We start from the raw sequence: 24,220 nt of genomic DNA, 5'->3' as shown, positions 1-24,220 counted from the left end.
TAAGTGAAAAGTAACATAGGAATTAGATAATTATATACCAGAAAAAATAAGTTAGATAGGGTCATGTCAGGTCAAAGTGTAATCACGGGTTTAAACACGTACTCTATAAAATTTCAAGAGCATTATGAAGGGCGCTCAAGCATATTTCCTCTAGATGTTTTTCTTTAGACAAGTGATAATTCACCTCTCCATTTCTTCAAGCCGTGATAATTTTCTTTTTTATTCAGTTCTAAATGTCAAAGTTCCTTTGACTTTGAACTCAAGGTATATGGTTTTGCGAAAGCTTATGTAAGCGATAATTACTTACGTTATTTGCATTATTACATCACATTTACAAGGAGCAAAATCTATTAGCATATTAATAAAATGCTTCCTAAATTTACAAAAGGGAGATGCTATTTGGGTATATCGATGTTTAATTTTGGTACGTTTGGCGCAGTGGTTTAAGCGGTCACCTCGCTGCAACAACCGTAGCGCCGCGTGTGGTGGGTTCGAATCCCACCCGGGACAAATCTTTGTGTGATGAGCAACGAGTATTTGTTCTGAGCCTGGATGTCAATTTATCCATATAAGTATGTATTTAGAAGTATTTAAGTATGTTTATCAGTTATTTGGTTACCATAGTACAAGCTCTGCTTAGTTTGGAATCAAATGACCGTGTGTGAGTTGTCCAATGATATTTATTTATATTTATATTTTATTTAATAGTTATCTCATTTTTCTAAGATTTAGTCGAAGAAGGAAATAGTAATGTGATAATATACTTATTATCGAAATACTTATAAACCACACGGCACACACATACGCATGTACCAAATAAGAGAAATTATAAAATGGACTTCAAATGCTTCATATTTATCGGTGGTCAATAAACTGTAATGATGAACAGCGAAAGAATTCATTACTCATTATATTTGATAACAAAACAATTGTTTATCTTTGCAATCATTGTTGTTTCCTTTACAACAATCAACATTGACAATACATTTCCTTTACACTCATAGACTGATAACAAAACTATAACAAAGGCGTTAATATTATTGTAATGAGAACCAGTTAAAATACCATTCAAGATTTTGTTCAATTTGTGAAATTATTTAGCAATATTATCTAATGATTTGATTCATTACTACTGATGATAAATTATTCAATAAAGTGTTTATAGATATAACTTCATGTCCTAAAGACTTTTTGATTGTTTTTGCATTGTTATTCCATTTCATATCCATGTTCTCTTTCATACAATCTATCCGTCTATTTTTCGGTCCTCACTACAGAAATCTTATAACTGCCATTAATGCCCACGAGGTAGAACAAATCGAGGTATTTAAAAACTTAATATATGTCATTCTTTATACATCGTAAGCAATAGAATACATTTCTTGAGGGCATGCAAGTTACCCAACCCGCACTTGGCCAGCGTGGTGGACTTAGGGCCTAACCCCTTCCTCGTGCGTGTTCGCAATAATTCCCGTATTCTATTATACATTAAACATGCAACGCGAGAGTTTAAAAGTTATCCTTGGACAGTAGTAAAAAAGTAGTCCTTAAAATCATATTCTCGTGTTAACAGGCAATGTATCACATAAACGCAACACGTCAGATATAAACAAAACTGTTTTATGCTTCAACGTTTACGATCCACTACCCTCAGTTTTAAATGTTCAGTAATAACTTACGATGTGTGGTTTACTGCAACAGATTCGATCGCATTTCATAATTTTAGTAGCCATCTGTTTCTTTCTAAAATTACCTTATTTGAATTGAAGTCAAATCAATCATTAATAAAGGTGTCTTGTGACTGTCAAAAACACATTACGCGAATTTACCATCAGGTCGGAAGATAGGGCCAATGAGTAACTCCAGCTAGCTATTATATAATTAATCTCCAAATTTCTAAGAATTAGTATAATATTATATATATAAGCTTGTTGAATTTTACATTAATTATATAATTTTGAGGATCAATAGTTTACCAGAAATTTATTCATCGAGTCATGTAAAACCTCCAGCAATCTCGAAATGAAATGAAGATTAGCGAATCTAAATCGAAAACATTTAATGGGATTTTAATTGTAGTGTGCTTTATTTATTATTATTCTATAAAGGAAGATATAATGAAGAAACATTAAACCACCGAATTAGTATGTAATTGGTAGTATTTGAGTAGGTACTTGTTTCAAAAGACATAAAAACTTCTGTTGGTTACAAATTTCTAAAATTTTATGAAGTCATTGGCCAACAACTAGTTCCTTTCCGTGAGACCAAACAATAGTCCTAGGAAACGCAGTAATTACCTAATTAGGCACTTAAATGTAATTTACATTCAGGTGTATTATGATAATCGTCCATTCATTTATTTCAAATTGTAATAACCCTAATAGCTACATAGACCTTACCGTGGTCGCCTTGAAATTGTTTTTGATGATGATGTTTAGGCTAAAGTTATGGGGTATATCTAAAGTACCATATAACTGCTTAGTAAATGACCATAATTTTGTACATACTGACCAAATGAGGAAATGACCCTATTTTATAAAAGAAGCTTAAGGATTTTCTTATGCACTAAGTCTAGCTTAATATCACGTGTAAGAATATCAAAATATTTCTTTTACTCTGTTTTAACTACGCTTTTACAATAATATACGTAGATAAACAAAAGAATGACTTGTATCGGAAAAAAATACGTGTATCTGTGTATATTTTTTTGTGAGTGGTTAATGAAATAAACAGAATTTGCTATTTGAATTTTCCTAACGCCATATCTAAAGGGATGGGCAATCATTTATGTAGATACTTTATTATTTTGCAAAAAGTGTAGCGTGTAAACAATAGACATCAGTTCTAATCAAGTTATCCTGACAAATACCCTTGACTAACACTCAAACTCAGTTAAGTTTCCTTAGCAACATAAACCAAAGCTTTACGAAACTCATCCTTCACGTAACACAGTATACTTTTACCCCAAGAGTTTGGTAACTAAACCAAGATCAAGCGATAAACATTAACGTAACGTTACAGTAAGATAAGTACGTATAATGTTGATAATTACTTCGCTTTCGATCATTACGAGATGCCGAGATCGTTTCGCAGATGCGTTTGTTTCACTTGACACTCTGTGCGACTATTATTTTAACTTTGCTGCAGTTGGTAGGTAGTTTGAAATTTATAATGTAATGAAATTTAGTTCCTACGGTATCCGCTAGGGGCTGATCAAGTTTTCATATTATTTTTTATATCTAGCTAGTTGTCGGTAGTCGATAGTGATTTTCGTAATATTAAAAATGCAATCTTAGAAGTATTGCTTGGAACTCAAATTAACTCTAATAGGTAACAAAATGGTTCACAATCATGAGGCCGCGAGTTAGAACCCCGTCCATTGATTAAATTTGTCAAATAAAAACTGACAGCAACTTAGATATTTACCACAGAAAAAAATACATTTAAAGAAAACACAACAACCAGCAAGCAGTAAACAATTTTCTATGAAAGCCGTTATTACACCTACAACACGATTAAATCGAGATCTTAAGGAAAACTGCGTCAAGTAATTGCTCTGAATGACTAGCTATTATAAAGACACAATTGTATGAAAACTTGGCTTTATATCACTAACCCTCGGTTTCTAAGTACATTTAGCGGTAGTTTATCTATTCAATAGCGTTTTTTTGAGTTTTGTATGAGTTCTGACGCTATTGAATAGATAAACTACCATTAAATGTACCTCAGAAACCGGGGTAAGAAGTTTTCATTGTGACCTCTTTAACCAGTGAACTGATAGTCATTTTACATCACCAACTCATCATTTTAACATTGACCTAGATTGAGAACATTTTTCTGCATTTTATGTTGCCTTCGATGTCGTTTCAAGGCTTAGTTGGTAGTACTTTATGGTGTTAAATTGCTATGGTATTATGGTCTAACAAGAAATCGTTGAATCGGTATTTTAAGTGACAGAAGATTATGATAGGAATGTTTCTGCAACTAACATTTTTTTTATGTTTGACCAAATTGTTACATTTCTGAAATTTATTGTGTCTCGTATCATTAAGGGTCGACAAAAAAAGATTTTATACCTCTTTCAATGATGTACAAGTAATAGTCGAGATAAATCTATGAAGAGTCGAGTTCCTCTAGCTGCCCGCGATCGTCCTTTTGAAACTTATCCAATAATTTTCTGATTAAGACAAATGAAACTGGATTGTTTAACCTTACCTTTAAGTGAAAAGTGATTCAACACAATACTTTCATACAATCTGCCCTAAAACAAAACATGTCCGTAAGGATTGAGGAGCCACATCAGATTTTTAAAATCTGATTTTACCATTATTCAGCAGCAAGGAAGCTGATTTTGCAGCACGAATTCTAGATTTAGCAGCAAGATATATAACTAGATATATTAATGCAAAAGTGGCTCCTCAATCTAAACGTTTAAATTGAGGAGCCACCTATAACTCGGTAAATAATAGATGAATATTTTTGAAAATTTTGTATCATTTAGCAGCAATTTTGCATATTACCGTCTACAAATTTCGCTTCTGTGGCGCTAAAATGTAAGAAAATACAATACTTTTAGTATGGCTCCTCCATCTAAATTTAACAGGTGAATTTCTACTGGATATGAGCGATCAATTATTATATTCGACATAATGATCATTTAGTAGGTGTTGTGTTTGTTTTTGCAGTATAGGAATAAAATAGTAAAACAGAGTAAATTTTGTAGATGAACGCATTTTCTTTGGCTCCTCAATCCTGACGTTCTAATTATATATGTTTGACTGTACCCACCTGAGATGACAACGGAATCTAAAGCCAGAGATACTAGCATTTAGCAGAAATGTCTGCTAAATATATCTGCACAGTTCAGCAATGTATTTAATTTAGATTCTGAAAAAACAATACTTAACTATTTTCTTGTAAATTCAGCGTGTAGGGTGACCACAGTTTGAGGGTATCTACAAATTATTATTTCTCTTACCAACCGACAATAATATTTATTTAACAAAGTGTTCATTAGCAGTGAAGTATTCTCGTTTGTATATTCACGTAGAAAATAAATACTTAACTTGGATTTCCTATAAATATAAAGTTAATCATCACGTTTGTGTCATCATAGTTGAATTGTGGGGATATTAATATCGACGGTCCCTACGTACATTCCCTCAAGTGGTACTTACGGGATTTGCCTTTTTTGTTTCCGTGACCTTCCGGTTGTCATATACTTTCGATTGATCAAAGAAAAATTAGTAAAAATGCTTTAATTCTACCCTAAATCAACACTCGACAAACCCCAGAACTACAACACTTCCAATGTAAAATGTCACTAGTGAGAGTTAAGACATTTTACATTGGCAAGTCAACAACACCCCCGCGCGCCTCCCCCGTAACTCCCACATGCGGGCTTGTTGCGCTCGCGCAAAAAAGAAAATGAAAAATGTAAAAGATAAAGGTAAAGTAGGTAAGTTGAATTTGACGTTTTATTTTATTGTACCTTCTTTAACTTTAATTATTAGTCAGTAAAAAGTTTATTTTTAATCACATTATCAACTTAAATTACTTTTTTGGTAATCTAAACAAGCTTTATTCAATTCCGACGTAATTAGTCGCTTTTGGTAGTGACGTTATTTTACTTGGGAATGTTTTGAATCAAAAAGTCTTAAGTGTTACATAAGTGTTTTTACGTAGGAGAACATATACTACTGTTTTAAGTAACTGCCACTTAAGTTATTTTACATCGGGAATATTTAATTTAAAATGTAAGTAATTACCATTTCTGTTATTTTACGTTGTTTTTTGTTATTTTTTTCGGGTCCATTTTCGCTAGCATCAACAGATGAACACTAAGATCTGGCTCAAATCCATGCAAAAATGAGTCCTACGCCACCGTCGGCTCCATTAGCTTCCAATTTGCTCGGTGATAAAATACTGTCAGATTCAAGTATAGCAGAAATATTGGAATCGCCACAACCGACGTCTTCTCTTTGGCTCCAGGGGGTTTCTCAATCACCTTCCGAACATCGTGTTCCTTCATTGACTCCAACTCCCGCTTCATCGCTGCTATCCACTCATGGCTATCAGGTCTTCGAAGGACTTCTTTGTACGAACGTGGTTCTTCCTCTAACTTGCATGTACTGTTGTAGAAATATAGTCCACTTTGTACGCTACGAAGCCTATTCCTCAAAGGATACCTAGGCTCTTCCTCGATATTCACACTTACTGTTCTGACTCTTGTATCACAATGTTCAGCATCAGATTCATTCATTTCATTCAGAGTTCTGTTAAAGTTCCGAGTAAGAAAAATACCAGAATTTATAATGTTTTCGCAAAAATCATATAATAAATTAATAGGTGCTGTAGAATTTATTCCACCAATTATCGAAACTGGCACAGGCCACTATAAATGTCACTATCTTACACCGAAAGATGAGATATTCTGTTACGATGATTACGATTCTAAAATTCGTATAAGCACTGATCAACCAATATTCATTCATTCTATAACTTATAGCCACATTGATTGCTAAATAATTAAATCGTAGGTACAATAGATATAACCAGTTATGAAAATATAAATTTAACAAATTACTTATCTTGGTTTCATTTACGAGTATATGGTCACCCTACACGCTGAAGTTACAAGAAAATAGTTAAGTATTGTTTTTTCAGAATCTAAATTAAATACATTGCTGAACTGTGCAGATATATTTAGCAGACATTTCTACTAAATGCTAGTATCTCTGGCTTTAGATTCCGTTGTCATCTCAGGTGGGTACAGTCAAACATATATAATTAGAACGTCAGGATTGAGGAGCCAAAGAAAATGCGTTCATCTACAAAATTTACTCTGTTTTACTATTTTATTCCTATACTGCAAAAACAAACACAACACCTACTAAATGATCATTATGTCGAATATAATAATTGATCGCTCATATCCAGTAGAAATTCACCTGTTAAATTTAGATGGAGGAGCCATACTAAAAGTATTGTATTTTCTTACATTTTAGCGCCACAGAAGCGAAATTTGTAGACGGTAATATGCAAAATTGCTGCTAAATGATACAAAATTTTCAAAAATATTCATCTATTATTTACCGAGTTATAGGTGGCTCCTCAATTTAAACGTTTAGATTGAGGAGCCACTTTTGCATTAATTTATCTAGTTATATATCTTGCTGCTAAATCTAGAATTCGTGCTGCAAAATCAGCTTCCTTGCTGCTGAATAATGGTAAAATCAGATTTTAAAAATCTGTTGTGGCTCCTCAATCCTTACGGACATAAACAAAACACTACCGTTTCAATATTTCATAATCCTAAACAAGCAGATACAACCTTCAACAATGGGGATTGCAGATTGAGGAACCACGGTTCGGTGCGCGTGCGCCTATCTCGTTTACATACAGCTATATATACTTTTAGGATAACCAGAAGTGGAAGCAAATAAAAGAAAATACTAAACACATAGAACAGTTTTACTATAAGTCACAATCTTTAGCAAATTAACAAGCTCTTTACACATACAAACTGAATCACTTCAAAAATCAATTACAGACAAATTTAATAATGAGAAAAATACAGCGTGACCATTCAAACGGGCAGAGGTACCCCTTAGCTAGTGAATCCTATGGAAAAGAGAGCTCAGAATGAGCTCGCAGCCCTTTTATGGACTCGGTCACGTGACCAACGTCACATTTCTTTTACTTCCTCTAATACATATGGCATTTCTTTTTCTTCCTCTAACACGGCCTCTCCTGACAGGAGGACGTTCTCGGACTCCTCTTAGATTCCGCAGGGGCACCGCAGGGGCACCGCAGGGGCACCGCAGGGGCTCCGCAGGGGCACCGCAGGGGCTCCGCAGGGGCTCTGCAGGGGCTCCGCAGGGGCTCCGCAGCTACGGAGGTGCTAGGCATAGGCCTAGTCAATCTCTCGTACGTGGCAGCTAGCCCAGACGTTGATTTCAGGTCACCTTGACATCATCTGAGAACATAACACCAGTTGTAAAACAATGAAGACAAAATCTATTTTGTTTTAGACATATAGTTATACACAATAAAGTCGTACACAAAGTCGTACACAAAGTCGTACACAAAGCCGTACACAAAGCCGTACACAAAGCCGTACACAAAGTCAAACACAAAGCCACACACAAAGCCACACAAAGCCACACAAAGCCAAACACAAAGCCAAACACAAAGTCATATACAAAGTCATATACAAAGTCATAAAGTCATACATAATAAAGTCAATAAAGTCACTCACAATAAAGTCTATAAAGTCAAAACAAACCACAGAGAGGAAGCCCTGCGTTCGCTATCTCCGGTGTGAGAAATAGAGGCCACTCGCATATTTCTCACCAACACCAACTACTGGTTACCACCTCAGGTCATCACACCGAGGGAAGATATAGACAGAGGCACGTTCGCTTCACACAACAACAGCAGACGTAGACAGCAGCCAAACGCCAACATGTCATCCGGGAAACCGCTTCGGCCAGCCACTCGCAACCACCAATGCGAGGAAAGCACTTCTCATCAGGTCATCTAGAACGCCGCATCGGCCATCCACAGTTGCGCTCACCGGTCGGTAAACGATCTGTAGATTAAACAAACCTTGGCGCAGTCATTCTATAGATGATGGAATCCTACTCGTAGCACAGTAGGTATCAAACTAAGCTGTAGCCATAATTATTTACCATCATTACCAGAATACCTCATACCTTACCATACCTTACATTACCTCCGTTACCAGAAAATAATACACAAGCAGGAAAATGGCATTGAGAAAAACATGACTTTTATCATCTGTGGTGTTGACCAAAAAGTATAGCGTCGATCAGTCGCTCAATCAGGCTAACATCGTGTACAGTGACGACACTCACACAACTTCCGAACGAAGACAAAGCATAACCGCAATTAGCCACTCCACCTCGGTTTGCACTGACCGCCTGAGCCACACAGGCAGCACGGTCCAGAAGGACCGCAGGGGGCGCACGGCCCACACGGTGCCGCAAGGACAGCCGCCACACGGACACCCATCTTTCTTACGCTGGACTGCCACGGTACGTGGTTCTCTGGATCACTCACAGCCGACGACCACAGACGGCAACGCACACAGACAGGGCTCTTTCAACGGTACGCGTTGGTCTATGTAAATCTTCATTCCAAAATGAAAGTACATATCGTCGCAGCAACTGCGGCTGTAATAACAATTACTAAATTATTATGCGTTCCAACAAAAGTAAAACGAAACCTTGTTTGATCACAGTAGATAACATTCCCTGTTCTGTGATCCTTCCAGTGGGATCATGGAGAAGGATTCGGAAAATCTTATCATAATATGAGACACACTCGGATCCCGTCGCACCACACCTTTGAAGTTACTGCCTCGCGACGAATACCGGCGCACAGCCACAGACGATCTGCGCTACCACGGACAAGACCCTTCCGATGGAGTTTCGTGCGCGAGCTGGTCCGCGTCCGTCCGTGATGGATATGAACGCGATGGACTAGTTATCCTACTGAGTTCTTTTTAAAAGACAACTCCCGCATTAAGAATTACTCTTGTGTCACGGGGACTTTTGCAAACATTCAAACAACGGTCACAAAGTATAACTGGACTCAAAACCACTAATCGTGCATAGCACAAATAATTGTTCTGCGTGGGGATTGAACTCACAATCTCTCGTCACAATGATAGCGGCGTGGCGACCATAGCCACTGCGCCACAGAGACAGTTAAAACTGCTACTATACACATACAGTTGTTGACACTCTCTTATTTGCTGATGATGCAGCGTTTGTCTCTTCCACACCAGAAGAACTACAGAACATTGTGGACAAATTTTCAAAAACATGCCAAATTTTCTCTATGTCTATCAACGCAAAAAAAAGACTGTCGTGATGGCACAAGGCGTTACCACAAAACCTACCATCTATTAAAACGGCACGCCTCTAGAGGTTGTAGATACATTCTGTTACCTAGGTTCCGTAGTATCAGGCAATGTCCCTCTCGATGATGAGATTAACATCCCTATAGGCAAGGCTTCTACGAGCAACAAACATCTGACAAATCGCACAAAAATGCTTGTTTACCAAGCTTGCGTCTTAGGCATACTCTTGTACGGAGCTGAGACGTGGACATCATATGCTAAGCAGGAACGAAAGCTCAATAACTTTCACATGCGCTGTCTTCGCAAAATCTTGGGCATTAAATGGGAGGATAAGGTTACAAACGGCAAGGTACTTGCTATCGCTAAGCTACCTAGTGTCATGGCTTTACTAAAACAAAGACACCTTCGTTGGCTAGGACACGTGCATCGGATGGACGTTTCTCGTTTGCCTAGAAAAATATCGCTCGGTGAAATAGCTGACGCTAAAAGACCTGTCAGCCGTCATATTACCCATATTACGTTATAAGGACAGCGCCAAGCGCGACATGGCATCATTTGGCATTGATCACTTGACCTGGGAGAGCCAAGCTGAGGAACATAATGCATGGAAAAGGACACTAGCTGACGGCGTCACTACTCACGACAGCACCTGGCTCAACAAGTTAGCACATAAACGGACACCACGACATTTTTAAGTCACGAACGAAGATGTTCCCTCATTACTAATTCATTCCTCTATCTGACGCCACCTGAATCATCTGCAATAGATGAACACAGGCCAATGATGACACATACTACCCTATTTTTTAAACACTAATAACTCAATCCATAGTCAACGTTCATCATTGACCGTGGACAGCTAGCTCAAGTCTTTTGTCAACAAAACCTCATGACGAACCGAGTTGATCTCCATCGCACAGGAGGCTCGTCCGCCCCTCGTCCCACGACAGGCCGGGTATGGAGCCCGTCGCATCATGTGATATTGCTGTAGGGTTCTTTACTTTCGTCGCAGTAGCTAAGGATCAACATGTCTGCCCACTCATCTCGACGATAATTACAATATTTACGATCACGTTCAGTAACGTTCAACGACAAAGTTGTACCTGCCTGTTTAAATGATGCATCTCCGGTATAATGACATATGAATCGTTACCTAACTCTGATACAAATTTCGAAATCACTGAACTCTGAAACATTCTACCACAGTCTGTTACTATTAATTCTGGTGTACCGAATAAAGAAACAGCATTTGTAAAGAGTCGCTTTAACTCACTAGTGCCTTAACCAAGCACAGGACACAGCGAATAATATTTTTTAAGAACCGGCTATATTATTATACAAGTCAGAATCGCGCAAGAAGGGTTCCGTACCACCATCCTACTAATATTATAAACGCGAAAGTTTGTGAGAATTCGTGTATGTATGCATGTACGTATGAACGTATGTATGCATGTTTGTTACTCTTTCACACAAATACTACTGATCTAATTACGAGATACTGCCTGGAGACAGACAGCGCAGGCTTTACAATAGGGTCCCGTTTTACCCTTTGGGTATAGAACCCTAAAAAGCATCTATTACAATCAGAACATATCGATAACCATTTGATTGAGGTAGAGGACCTAATACATCTGCATGAACTATGTATGTCTAAGAGACATAAGGTTTATACCAAGAGTGTATTATTTGTTGTGGAGCACTCGGTACCTTTCTATGCGTTTAACAAATAAGACAATAATTTGTGTATTTCCGCACAAATGATCTTAAGCAAGGGAATCAAAAATGATTTCTAACAATCTCTAAAGTCCATGTTCATCGTGGAAGATTCTAAGAAGACTAAACATTAACTGGATTACGACTAAAATAGTCTGCGCGTGACATTCATGTCCTTTACCCTTACGGTACTCCAGGATAAAAATTAAAATCATGTAAATACATCCACTACCCGGCAACACGTAGCAATAGATTTATTTTTCTGTTGCGTGAACTTAAATGCTTTATAGTCAGTAACCACTTTGAAGAGAATACAGCCTAAATAATGTCTGTAGTGCTGCAAGATCTTAACAGCTACTAGAGTCTCGAGCTCACACGAATGGTATCAAGACACCGCTCCCTAAATTCGCTTACTAAAATAGGCAACCGCTCGCTTGAGTCCGTTTTCATGAACTTGAAGAAGCACCGCACCACACCCAACCGTGCTTGCGTCATGCACGCGCGCTGCCGCAGCCGCGGTGATTGCAGCGATGGAGTTGCATGTGACACATTGGCAGCCGTCAGCTCGCAAAGCGTACGCTGTTGTTCCTCAACCATCATAGACATCGACAAACGATCTAGAACATGTTAAATTTGTTGAATTAGTAGGTGAATTAAAGAAACATATGGTCTGCCATTGAATTATGACAGCCGCAACACATATCGCAACTTCTAAAACAGAACTCGCCATTTCTAGAGCGTAAATCACACCAATGACAACGCAACTCGGGTCTTCCAGGGCGGCTCCTGCTTTCACAACCGTTATTGGGCATATTTACAACATTTTTCTTTATAACCAAGCAAGCGAAAGTTTAGGACATTTAGCTTCAATAGCGATGTTGTGCACAAGAATAAGTTTGGAACACTCACCAGATCTCACGGAGGTACACGATACTTACATGTAGCTCAATAACTCACATAATCCGTATTTATAACAATAAAATACGCTTTTGTAAAATCTCATAACCGAAAATGTCAAAAGAAATGTCAAACTGCCGTATTCAATGGTCAGAGCGGAATAGAAGGCGTATGGTGTATCCCACTTCTGATTTTAGGATAACCAGAAGTGGAAGCAAATAAAAGAAAATACTAAACACATAGAACAGTTTTACTATAAGTCACAATCTTTAGCAAATTAACAAGCTCTTTACACATACAAACTGAATCACTTCAAAAATCAATTACAGACAAATTTAATAATGAGAAAAATACAGCGTGACCATTCAAACGGGCAGAGGTACCCCTTAGCTAGTGAATCCTATGGAAAAGAGAGCTCAGAATGAGCTCGCAGCCCTTTTATGGACTCGGTCACGTGACCAACGTCACATTTCTTTTACTTCCTCTAATACATATGGCATTTCTTTTTCTTCCTCTAACAATACATAATGTATGTATGTGCGTGTTTCTAACCAAAACAGTTTCCATGTAGCACGGAAACTGTTTAAGGAAAGACCCTCTGTAATTATGTCCGCTAGTTTTCTTAATATTTCCTCAGTATGCGTATAATTTTGTTTATCGATTTTGTAGGATTTCCTGCAGTGAGTTTTATGGATAATATTATAAAAACAGCTTGCGTTATTTATTTATAAAAGTTAGTTGTAAACCTAGTTTTTTCAGTCACTGGTAAACTTTTAACATTGACTTTATAACCGTGACGACTTTTAACGCAGAATGTACGGAAATGTTCAGTTCGATTACTATTAAATAGTCACCCGTCTATAGATTACTTGAAAAAAAAAGTTACCGATCATTTACTAGCCATGCCAGCCAATCCAATGTTCACTCATAGCTGTGTATTAAAATATAACGAACGTAAAATTAGTCCTAACTATTACGCATAGGAGGGTGTTGGATCCTTTTCCTTTGGAAAAGTAAGGAAATCTATAGGCTAACACTAAAAACAGGATACATAATAGTAATTAACTCAAAACTTCAAAGTCACCTCATGTGAAAAAAACGTATGAATGTATTACGAAAAACGCGTAGTAACATCAATTATTTTAAAATTAGGTATCCTACACAAAGGATTAGCTAACAATAGAGTTCATCAACCGATTGTACTAGTGTACTAGATGTTGAAACATTTTACAGTACTGTGAAATTGAACACGCTGTATCCTATCATTAATATTGCGTTCTGTACTAAAATACTGAGTTTTTAAACTAGATTTTTATTTGAAACTTTAAGTAAATTGGTAGTTGAATAGTCATTATTATTATTATTTATATTGCGACATATGCAATTAAGTAACATAAGCACAAAAGTAGGCCAGAGCCTAGTAATATTTTATTTTTGTCCAAATCGATATCAAAAAATATTGTAACAAAATTATTTTCATGCTTCTTCTTGTAATCTATAAATTCTAAATCAATTGATTGTAATAAAGTTTCATAGGTTTAAAAAGTGGCAAAAAGTTTCTTCTTAGTGACAATCGCAGACTAGTAAGCTTTCAGTCTTGATAGTATTTTTGAAATCTTACTAGACATCAAAGATTGGATTCATATAGAGGTACTTACAAGCTTACTAGAAAAAACTTTACAAGCTTGCAAGAAATACTTAATACTAGCTTTCAAATTGTCAATAGACCCTTTGATATATTTCTGATGACAATAAAACATGGTATCTTTTCTAAGGTTCACCACAATTGCATCAACTTTCAAGTCGTTTGTCTCCCCATGTCGCCATGTCCCATGATTCGCTTTACCATATTATGTGATAGACCATAAACTGTCATCCGGTAGCTTTCCACTCACAACTCACTTTCTACTTGAACCTATTTTACTACTCCGACATTTTATAGACTTTCCCAGTACGATATTTCTTCCTGCATAAAGCTGGGAATGTTAGTCTGAATTTTATTCTCGACGATTTGAAAATAAAATTCATATATTTTTGCTACGGGACCTAATACAGGAGGTTAACATTATTTTTCCCATTATTTGATTTAATCTGATTAATTATTACATAGTATTTATATTACACTATTATTATATGCAAAAAATGAAGGTCATACAAGAGTTGACTATCTCTTAAAAATTTTAGCGTTTGAAGTTTGACCAATAGGGAATTTGATACAGACGTATCAAAATTTCGTGATATTATGATAATGGAAATATACAATTTTAGGCTTACTTTATTTATTGTAAATTGAAACTGCTGCCTATTTGTACAAAAAAATAAGAGCCGAAAATTTTCAAAGAAAAATATTACCATATTTTAATTAATGCTAAATCGTAACTAGATAATTAATGACACTTATAATCGCGCCTTCCGTTCCCCTTTTAGTTACGTATTTATGTAAGAAAATTAAACGCGAGTAATTATTGTCAATTACACAAATTATCATAACGATTTGGAGCAGAAATCTACGCGGAAAGTGGTTTGTTAGACAAAAAAGAAACTATACACACACTGCCCTTACAACTTTCCATTATCTAACACGAAGTTTCTTAAAGAAAAGTTTGAAATAGTTTACCTAACACTAATGCGACGGCTATAGGTAAAAATGCACGCACGATAGGATGGAGCCTCATTGAAATATGGCATATTTTTCTGTTTAAAGTCCATTTCACGTCTTCTCTCCTCTTCAAGGCGTGAAAAATACCTGCTTAAAAGTTAAACTGGAATCTTTCAGTCATACATAATATAATTTGCATCATATATTTTAAACCATTAGCAAATCGCGCACATATTTCTATGACTTAAGTTCTACGCAACGGCCATTCAAAATACATTACCCTCTTAAGGCAGTTGAGTAAAAATTCCAACAAAAGCTAATCTCCTAATCTCCGTACTTATATGTAATGAATACTTTTTGTGAAGCAATTATTGTTTGCAACACTTTAACGTTAGACGGCATACAATTTTTCGACTCCTGGTTGCTATTTGTCAAATATTGCAAGAAACCTTTATCGCCTATCGACAACTGAGAATTTTATCTAGATTTAAGATTTTTTTATAAAAAACTTATCAGAACCCCTAGCTTACTCTGCAAACATTTTTCAAGTACCTCATTTGAATTTCGTGCTTGCTATTCGATAATAACGAGTCTAGTAAATAGGGCTACTTATCGTATCAATACTGTCATGTACAATACGGTAGAACAATATACGCCAACAACTAATTACATGCCTTTAAAATGGCGAGTCGGGGCTCACCACAACCTAACAAATACTAATAAAGAATTCTAATAAAATTCAATTAAGCCTTATATTATTAGTCGCAAAACCTTTAACAAATATAAACGAAGAATATAATCAAAATTCATTTATATATACCTTATATTATCACAAAAATCTTGCTCTACAATAACTAAATCACTCCTTACATAATCCTCATCTATCAAGATGACATTGACAGTACAGACTTACAGACAAACAAACGTCATAAGCAACAAGCGTCGTGAAGTAACGCTTCGCCGGAGCAAGACGTGGGCGCCGGAGCGTTGCGCCTTTCATGTATCTATTAATGCACTTGTTCTATGAACTGTGGGTAGCTTGTTATGGTTTGTGAATGTTGAGGTATATGCCGAGGTCTATGGTGTCGGAATAACATGAAAAAATATTTTTGTAATAGCGAGTGCAGCTGTCGTAAAAATAAATCTAGTTTGTTCACAGTAATCGCGATTAATTATCCAATAAACAATTTTGAATGGAAAAACCGCCATTAATTGAATATTGTTTTTGTTTTTTTTTTAATACGAGACAGGTGATTCTGTAAAAAGTTAAAGCTTGGTCTTCAATAAATGGCAGTTTAAAAGCATTCCTTTAAGTTCGTCATTTTTGGTTTGCCATTCCCTCTGCAAAAACAGACTTATTACTAGAATTATTATTATTTTTTTATAATAACCCATATCTGTCCCACTGCAGGGCAAGGGTCTCCTCCCAAACGAGGGGGAGGGGGTTAGGCCTTGAGTCCACAACGCTGGCCAAGTGCGGGTTGGGGACTTTGCATGCCCTCAATAAATGTATTAAACAAATTTTAGGCATGCAAGGTTTCCTCACTATGTTTTCCTTCACCGTTAGAGCAAGTGATAATTATTTTTAATACACACATAACTTCGAAAAGTCATTGGTGTGTTGCCTTGGATTCGAACCTGCGACCACTTGCGTGGGAGGTGCCAACTTAAACCACTCGGCTATCACTGCTTCCTAGAATTATTACCCTCTATTTTTATTTCAAACTAAATAAATAACTGTTTTCGGCTTGGCCATCTCATAAGCACCACTCAACTTGCTTGAAGAAGACTTTCACTCTTTAAAACATAGCCAAAATATCCCCAATCACAATAGCAAGAATAATATCTTAGACATTGACATTCACAGCCAGTCTCAGGCCTCAGGCTACTTACATAACACGGTCAAAAAGCACTGGTCATAACAAATGTAACGCCGTCAATCTTCGTTACAATATTACTTCATTCAATCATATCAATATATAAAAGAGTTTGTTCTAAATGTGATTTCTATTTGTTAATTTTGCCTATTGAAAACTAGTTTTCTCCGGCATTAAAAGTACTTTCTCTTGTTAATTAATGGGTGATATATCCCTAATGATAATACACACTTTCTAAGTTATTTAACTTTAAATAATAATCACGATTACGCATTTAAACCCAGGCCCCTGCGGAAACATTTTTTCTTAATATTAATGTTTTCTAAACATATTAAAACTGTTTAACTTCCGAGCAAAAATTCTGAAATCTTATTTCCCATATTTTTACCCATAACTCATCGATAACGTCTTCTGTTTTCTATGATCCCACTGCCCCCAAGGGTCTATTCCCAAATTGAGTAAAGGATTGAATCTACCATATTAGTAAAATAAATTCGCATTAAATAGGAACACTGTAACAAATAAAATATTTTACTTTCAACAAAAGAAGATGCAACTCATACCTACACCGAATAAAAGTATAATTTCACTTCTCCCAACTTTCATTTGACTAAATATAAATTCAACTCAGCGCACTTCTTCAAATAGACAATAACTAAAACTTAACAACAACTTCTACAAGTATATAATTATAAACATATTTGCAAAACAAGACATAATTGTTTGAACTGCGTTGCATGAATATGTAATGTACTGTAGTCAGATAACGTGCAAATGGGAACGCATCCGTGCCCTGATTCTTTGTCTGTATGTTTGTATGTTTGTATGAGTGTATGACTATGTCAAAGCATCTGCGTATAATAGCCTGACATAGTTTTGTTTGTTTACTTTTGATAAACATTTAACTGCATTATTTTAATACTACCTTTTATATCTTTTGAAAGGTGGGGAATGGAAAGACGATTAATAGAAGGACTTATTTTATTATTAACAAAAATAATATTTAAAGTTTACAATCTGCAATAAGGTTGTATTTTATTTATTTTCTTAATAGATACAACACACGTAAATCTATAATTGAAAACTCAATACACATGCTTACTGGACATATTTCAGTTATAAAATCAATATGAAATATTTATAACGAAGAATATTGAGAATTTATATTGAACGCAACCTAAGAAGTCTGTTATAGCATTGATTTGAAAAGTTATTGTGTCGTTAATTAAACGTCTCTCCTCCCTAAGTCCTGACTCTCCAACATATGAACTAACGAAATAGAAAATATGTTAATTTTAGTTTTTGATAAATAATTATTTTACTTATGACTTGTATGTATTACTTTTATTTGTATGTCAGCTTAATGACGAAATATGTGATACTATATTTTTGTTAACCACCTATAGTACCATATTTTCTGCGAATAAATTGAAGCCTAAAATTAAAATATTCGTATTTTTATTTACAGCACAAAGTCAAACTCAGGGCTGGGTGACAAGGAGCCGGTGCCAGCACCTTCACCCGCTGACTCCGGAGTAGCTGAACTGGAGAGGGACCAACATGACTATAGGTAAATATACCCATTCCTTTCTTCCATTACGCTTTTTCCAAAATGTAGCACTACAATACTTTGGCAGGTAAAAATAATTTGATATCGAGTTCTTCCTTACAACATAAATTACATGTTGACTTAAAGTTATTATCCTTAGGCAAACTCTAAACCTACAACAATATACAAAAACGATTGTTATACTTTTCTTTGTTTTATGTATTTTTCTAGCCATATTGTTCATTTGACTGAACTAATCCCGAAGTAAAACACTTCCATCATTTATTTTTCTGATACCTACTCTTCAACTTATTTCATTTCCTTAAAACCTATTGACATAGAACCGGCAAATATAAACCACCAAAAACATTCTGTAAAAACCTCAAGTCTCGCCGTAAAAAGTTGTGAGATCAATATAATACCAAGTCGATTAATCTATTTAGTCTCTACTTAAAGGACCTTCTGTCTTAAGTTATTACGTATGTTATTATCATGCCAATTTAAAAAAAAAATACCTCTAAAACAAATAGACCGACCTGGTCATCGCATGATTTGATTAGTTAATGCTTCTGAAATGTTATTGGCGAATTTGTGTTTTCTCGCGATGACCAAGTCGATCTATTTGTTTTATAGGTATTTTTTTTTTAATTGGCATGATAATAACATACGTAATAACTTAAGACAGAAGGTCCTTTAAGTAGAGACTAAATAGATTAATCGACTTGGTATTATATTGATCTCACAACTTTTTACGGCGAGACTTGAGGTTTTTACAGAATGTTTTTGGTGGCATCTCACTTCTTTTTGTAGAGCGAACATAAGTCCAATTTGTATGGAAAGACGTTTTTTTTCATAATTCAACATATTTTCCTATGGGAATGTTGTTCAGTTTCATGGGCTAAACACCCTTACCCACCCTATACCCCCTCCCGTTATGCCTCATATAGTAGGTACCTATTTACACCTATTTATTTTATTTTCTACAGTAATAATAATTCATTCATTCATCAGCACTTGACCCAAATGAATAAATGATTTGATTTTGATTTTGATTTCATTAACTGCAAATGTAACCTTGTAATCTTATACATTTATATGGGATTACAAAGTTATTGTTGCAGTTGGTGTATTTAGAAAACTGGACCGAAATTAGAAAATATAGAAATTTTCCCATGATTAAAACACTAAACCCTATTTGTATTCTAAATTTTAAGCTTCTAAGTCTGCTAGAAGTACCTTAGACTTTTGATGATCGGTGAGTCAGTGAGTCAGTGAATCAGTGAGTGACAAAATTCAAAATTTTAACAAGTTGTCATTCTTAAACTACTGGTTCAAATTGACTGAAATTTTAAATATACCGTGTTTATACAATGACTGATTATTTGCTGAAAATCCAGGCTTCTTGTTTTATCCACAACGAAATTATAGGGGTGTCAAAAATAGCCCGAATTGCTTCGAAAAAAGGATGTTACGGCCGTGCCACTTTTTTTTTGCTCGACTTGCGGGGGCACTTCCGTGCCCCCAGATATTTATCCAACAACTGAATACAGTATTAATCGTCAATCTAATAATTATGTTAATGCAGGACGGTACTACGCATAACCTAGATCGTAAACAGGTTGTAGAATCTTACTCGCAGATCTTGTAATTTTGCAACACACATACAGAATCAACCGGCCGTGTCCGAAACAATTGACTGAAAGGTTTGCTAAGAAAATACGTAAACTCGTATTCAAAACAGATAACTTTAAAATAGGTAATACGTCTTATTACGTTGTGTTCTTTCTTTATACGGCCCTTTGAAATAAGAGTATTGAAATAAACGTCAAAACGGAAATTTTCTTTCGAAATTATTTTCGTAAGATAATGTTGATATTCAAGTAGAATGAAGGTTCCGCAAAACATAAACAAATTACCATAACACAAAACTGATATACATTACAGATTTTATCGGCAATCACTGTCTGGAAATTACCAATATACTATAATCTTCCTTTGTGTCAAAAATATCTCCAGGAAGTGGATCATTTACGGCATAATGCGTTAAGACATGACGAACCTTAACGTTTATCGTTAAAGCCTAAAACAATAGACTATAATGTACGATCACTGTCAGTTTTATACCTCTCTGAATGAATAGTAGAAACAAATATCTGACTAGGAAGCTGGTTTAGTACCATACGCGAAAAGATTAAACCTTCTTCAGGCTTACTTATGATAGTAAAATACCATTGTATTTTACTATAACTAAGCTCAGTACAGTTACTGTACATAATAGTGAACTCGGACATGTGAAGGGCTACCTTTAGACTTTTGAATGGAAAAATATAATTTAGGATTGTAGCTAGAAAAAAAAATCACCGGAAATTTTTCGGGATTGCAAAGTCAAGTATACCGAATTCAAAGACTCGTGATAAAATGCTTAAAAATGACTCTTAATGTTTCAGTACAACGGAGCGCATTCGTTCCCACGAGGTGCGTGTGCGCGCTGCGCGGGGGCTCATGATGCAGAGCTTCGGGCGCGCGCGGGACGAGCGTGATGCAGAGCTGGCACGTGTACGACGGGACCGCGCGCTGCTGCGTCAACGCCTTGAAGACACCGAGTGGAGCCTGTGCCAGCGTGCCGGGGAGATTGCACTGCTCAAGACACAGCTTAAGGATGCACAGGTAAAATAAGACGCTGTTGTTGCTTGTGGTGTCTCAATACTTTGTCCTTCCCTTTGCCCCATGAAGACCACTGCGTCAACGTGTTGAGGATACCAAGTGCCTATGCCAGCGTTTATGACACAGTAGTACGCCCATGTTCATATCTTTAAGTATTTCAGCTGCAATTATCTTCTGCGCTAAACTAAAAATGACTTAAACACAATTCTAATTAAAACATTTAATTTCCAGAACGAGCAGACAGCAAAAGGCCATGAATATCTCACTCTAAAAGCCGACTGCCGCCAACTTCGGGAAGCGCTCGACAAAAAAGAGAAAGACATAATGCGGCTTCGAGCTGAGACGGAGGAAAAGGAAAAATGTATCAACCGACTGCAATCAGAAGTAGACAGACTCACCAGTGACCTCATGGCAAGCGTCTCCGACCTCACCAAGACCAAGGAGAACAGCAAAAATGAAATAGAAAGACTAAAAACTGAATTAAAAGAACTAAGACAGGAGCTTTCTGACATTTCTTTAAGTGGCTACGAAGGCATCGAGTGCGGGAGGACGATGAGAGGAATTTACGAAGTATGCAAGACTAATGAGTACCACTGGACTTCTAACGACAGTGCCTTAGAAGACGCTGAGGTTCAAAGACTGAATGGAGAACTTCCTGACTCTTGTGGAGACCCTTGTCCTGCGAGCGCGATGGTTGACAGACTCAAGTGTGAACTCGAGGCTAAGGACACCCAATTCAATAGCGAAAGGAGAAAATGGTCGGAGGAGAAAGACAAAGTACTGAGATACCAGAAGCAATTACAATTGAACTACGTCCAAATGTTCAAAAGATCTCGCACCCTCGAGGCTGAAGTCGACGGGCTGAGGCTAGAGTTAGAACTTTGCAACAAGAATATGAAAAATATTAACAAACACGGCAAAACTATCGAGCTGTAGATTACCAAATTAAATAATTTAATATTTATATTTAAAGGCTATTTTATTGTAAATATAAAGTTAAGAGATGGCTTGTTAGATACTAATTTTGGCGTGGAAGCTTTAAGGCATGAACATTGCGAGCCCGTCATACTAAACTGTGACGCAAAAAGCTGTTGACATAGGTAACTTATTTTGTTAAAACCAGATAGCGCTAGTAAAGCAAACGACTACACAAGACAAGGAATAAATATTCATTTGTTAATAAAATGCTTTATGAAAAAGAATATATTTTCCACTGAAAGATAATTTAAAATGATTGAATGAAAGTGATTAATATATTTTTTGGTACCAATGTTCATGTTTTAAGGTAACACATAACAGTGTCACAAAGATACGAGATTGTAGATCGAAAGATAATATAAAAGATGGCAGGTCGCGGTTTGAGTGAAGTAAAACTATGACGATTTCTTGCCTGTAGGTGACAATTATATTATAGTTGAGTTTATCAAAGTTATATTAGATTATCGCCGTCATAATACTCAACTAGATAAATGACGTAAATATAAACCAGTTGGGGATATTTGTTCACGATCAAAACTTTAAAACAAGATTGTTTTGGCGCACGTTTTAGAAAATTCGGATTCGACTAACGCCATCTGTTGAATATGATCGGAAAACTTCAGTGTACGGAATTTAGATGTGCCTTGAAGTGAAAATTTAGAACTTATGACTTTGCTCGGTTGTTTATACTTAGGGGTCAAGCAAAGATGTTTTTACACATATTTTTGTACTTTTCATGAATGTAGTGCACACAATATTGTATTTTCCAATCCATGTAGTTTCAATAAGATTTCATAATGAGTCGCATAACGCCATCTATTGTCAGTTAAAGGAACTAATCTACCGTAAATACTTGCTATCACAAATAACTCAAACAATACCAGTTGACAAACGTGCGATTTTATGCTAAACTGATTATATAAAACAATAGAATTATACTCGCCTTGTATGTCCTCCATTGTTTAAATAAATACTTTGGTAAATACCTTGTTACACCTACAGTTACAATGCCTGTTAGATTGACGTAAAATAATGACTTATTTTGTATTATATATTTTAAACGGATAGTATTATAACCTTTAAATGGTCAATTCGGCACTCAATTCAATTTCATATTCATTGGGACCAAGGTTAAAAGAGCTAGATCATAATTTTATAATGATGGCTATAGACTACGAATTACGTACATTTATAATATATAATAAAATGCCTATGCCAATTAAGCAAAACCTTAACCAGAAACCCAATAATGAATAACAACTGACAAAATATTTTAAAAGTACCTAATTCCTGGAACAAAAGAGTATTTATTCCCAACTGGTTCAATTCCCACGTCTATTGTACATTGTATTAGATTATGTTGCCGTATTTTTGTAACGTATACTAAGTTATTAAGTAATAATAATAAATTACTTTGAAATTATGCTTTTGTTTTACTTTTATTTATGACATACGGTTGATAAATACCACCATATATGAAATTTATCGTGACACAAATGTAATATGCCTATATTCACTACTAGATGGCACTAGCTGTAACCCAAGCATCGTAATTAATTGCCATAATATAGTGTTAAATAAGAAAGTCAGTTTTTATATAGTTTGTGGTAAGATGAACTTATCACTTTTATTATGGGAAACCTTTGCCAAGAGGTGTGGCTCTTATCAGTATCGATTTAAGAACAATATTTAATTATGCCTGGAGCTTCCCACCTTGACACTGTCTTGTCGGAGTAAAACGAGTGTCGTAAATGTTTCAACAGTCAAAAAGTAGACATTTTTATGTATGTGGTATATCATTAGACAATTCATTGTGTTCTATATCAAGTAAATGAATTTCATGATCATCAGTAACTGTTGTATAAAGACTCATAACGCCATCTATTGGTTTTCGTGAGAGTTATCAACACAGCTATTGTACAGTATTCTAGAAAGTTCTTGTAATGTTTGATAAGGATTTATTTTTCTGTAACGTCACATGGTACTTATTTTACACAACATGCACTTAATTCTTTTCAATGTCGGATCATAATCATTTATTTTCCCACTGTACC

General features: G+C 35.7%; 2 protein-coding genes across 8 annotated transcripts in view; one reads left to right on the top strand and one right to left on the bottom strand.

Annotated features, from left to right (window-relative positions):
• Window positions 1-23,589, top strand: part of LOC142975928 (uncharacterized) — a 114,294-nt gene extending 90,705 nt beyond the window's left edge. For both annotated transcript variants that reach the window (XM_076119085.1, XM_076119086.1), the window contains 3 exons: window positions 18,444-18,545; window positions 20,972-21,191; window positions 21,420-23,589. In XM_076119085.1, the coding sequence (XP_075975200.1) occupies window positions 18,444-18,545; window positions 20,972-21,191; window positions 21,420-22,124 (1,027 nt within the window). In that variant the 3' untranslated portion in view covers window positions 22,125-23,589. The remainder of the gene's footprint in view (window positions 1-18,443; window positions 18,546-20,971; window positions 21,192-21,419) is intronic.
• On the bottom strand, window positions 7,456-13,013 carry LOC142975931 (uncharacterized). Of its 6 annotated transcripts, none has more exons than XR_012959635.1 (4): window positions 12,330-13,013; window positions 12,017-12,219; window positions 8,288-9,197; window positions 7,456-7,978 (listed from the first exon to the last, which is right to left on the bottom strand). XR_012959635.1 is itself a non-coding variant. In XM_076119089.1 (3 exons), exons 1-3 carry the CDS (start codon window positions 12,412-12,414, stop codon window positions 9,081-9,083), a joined length of 405 nt encoding a protein of 134 aa, XP_075975204.1. In that variant the 5' UTR covers window positions 12,415-13,013; the 3' UTR covers window positions 7,456-9,080. The 6 variants fall into 6 exon arrangements, 4 of the variants coding, with proteins under 4 accessions (XP_075975204.1, XP_075975208.1, XP_075975205.1 ...); XR_012959636.1 differs by having other exon boundaries at window positions 7,456-8,593; window positions 8,880-9,197; XM_076119089.1 differs by having other exon boundaries at window positions 7,456-9,197.
• Window positions 23,590-24,220: the final 631 nt, after the last annotated feature.

The sequence above is a fragment of the Anticarsia gemmatalis genome, chromosome 10 (assembly GCF_050436995.1).
Source record: "Anticarsia gemmatalis isolate Benzon Research Colony breed Stoneville strain chromosome 10, ilAntGemm2 primary, whole genome shotgun sequence".
In the NCBI taxonomy this organism is placed as follows: Eukaryota; Metazoa; Arthropoda; class Insecta; order Lepidoptera; family Erebidae; genus Anticarsia; species Anticarsia gemmatalis.
This window is presented reverse-complemented; position numbering and strand designations above follow the sequence as displayed.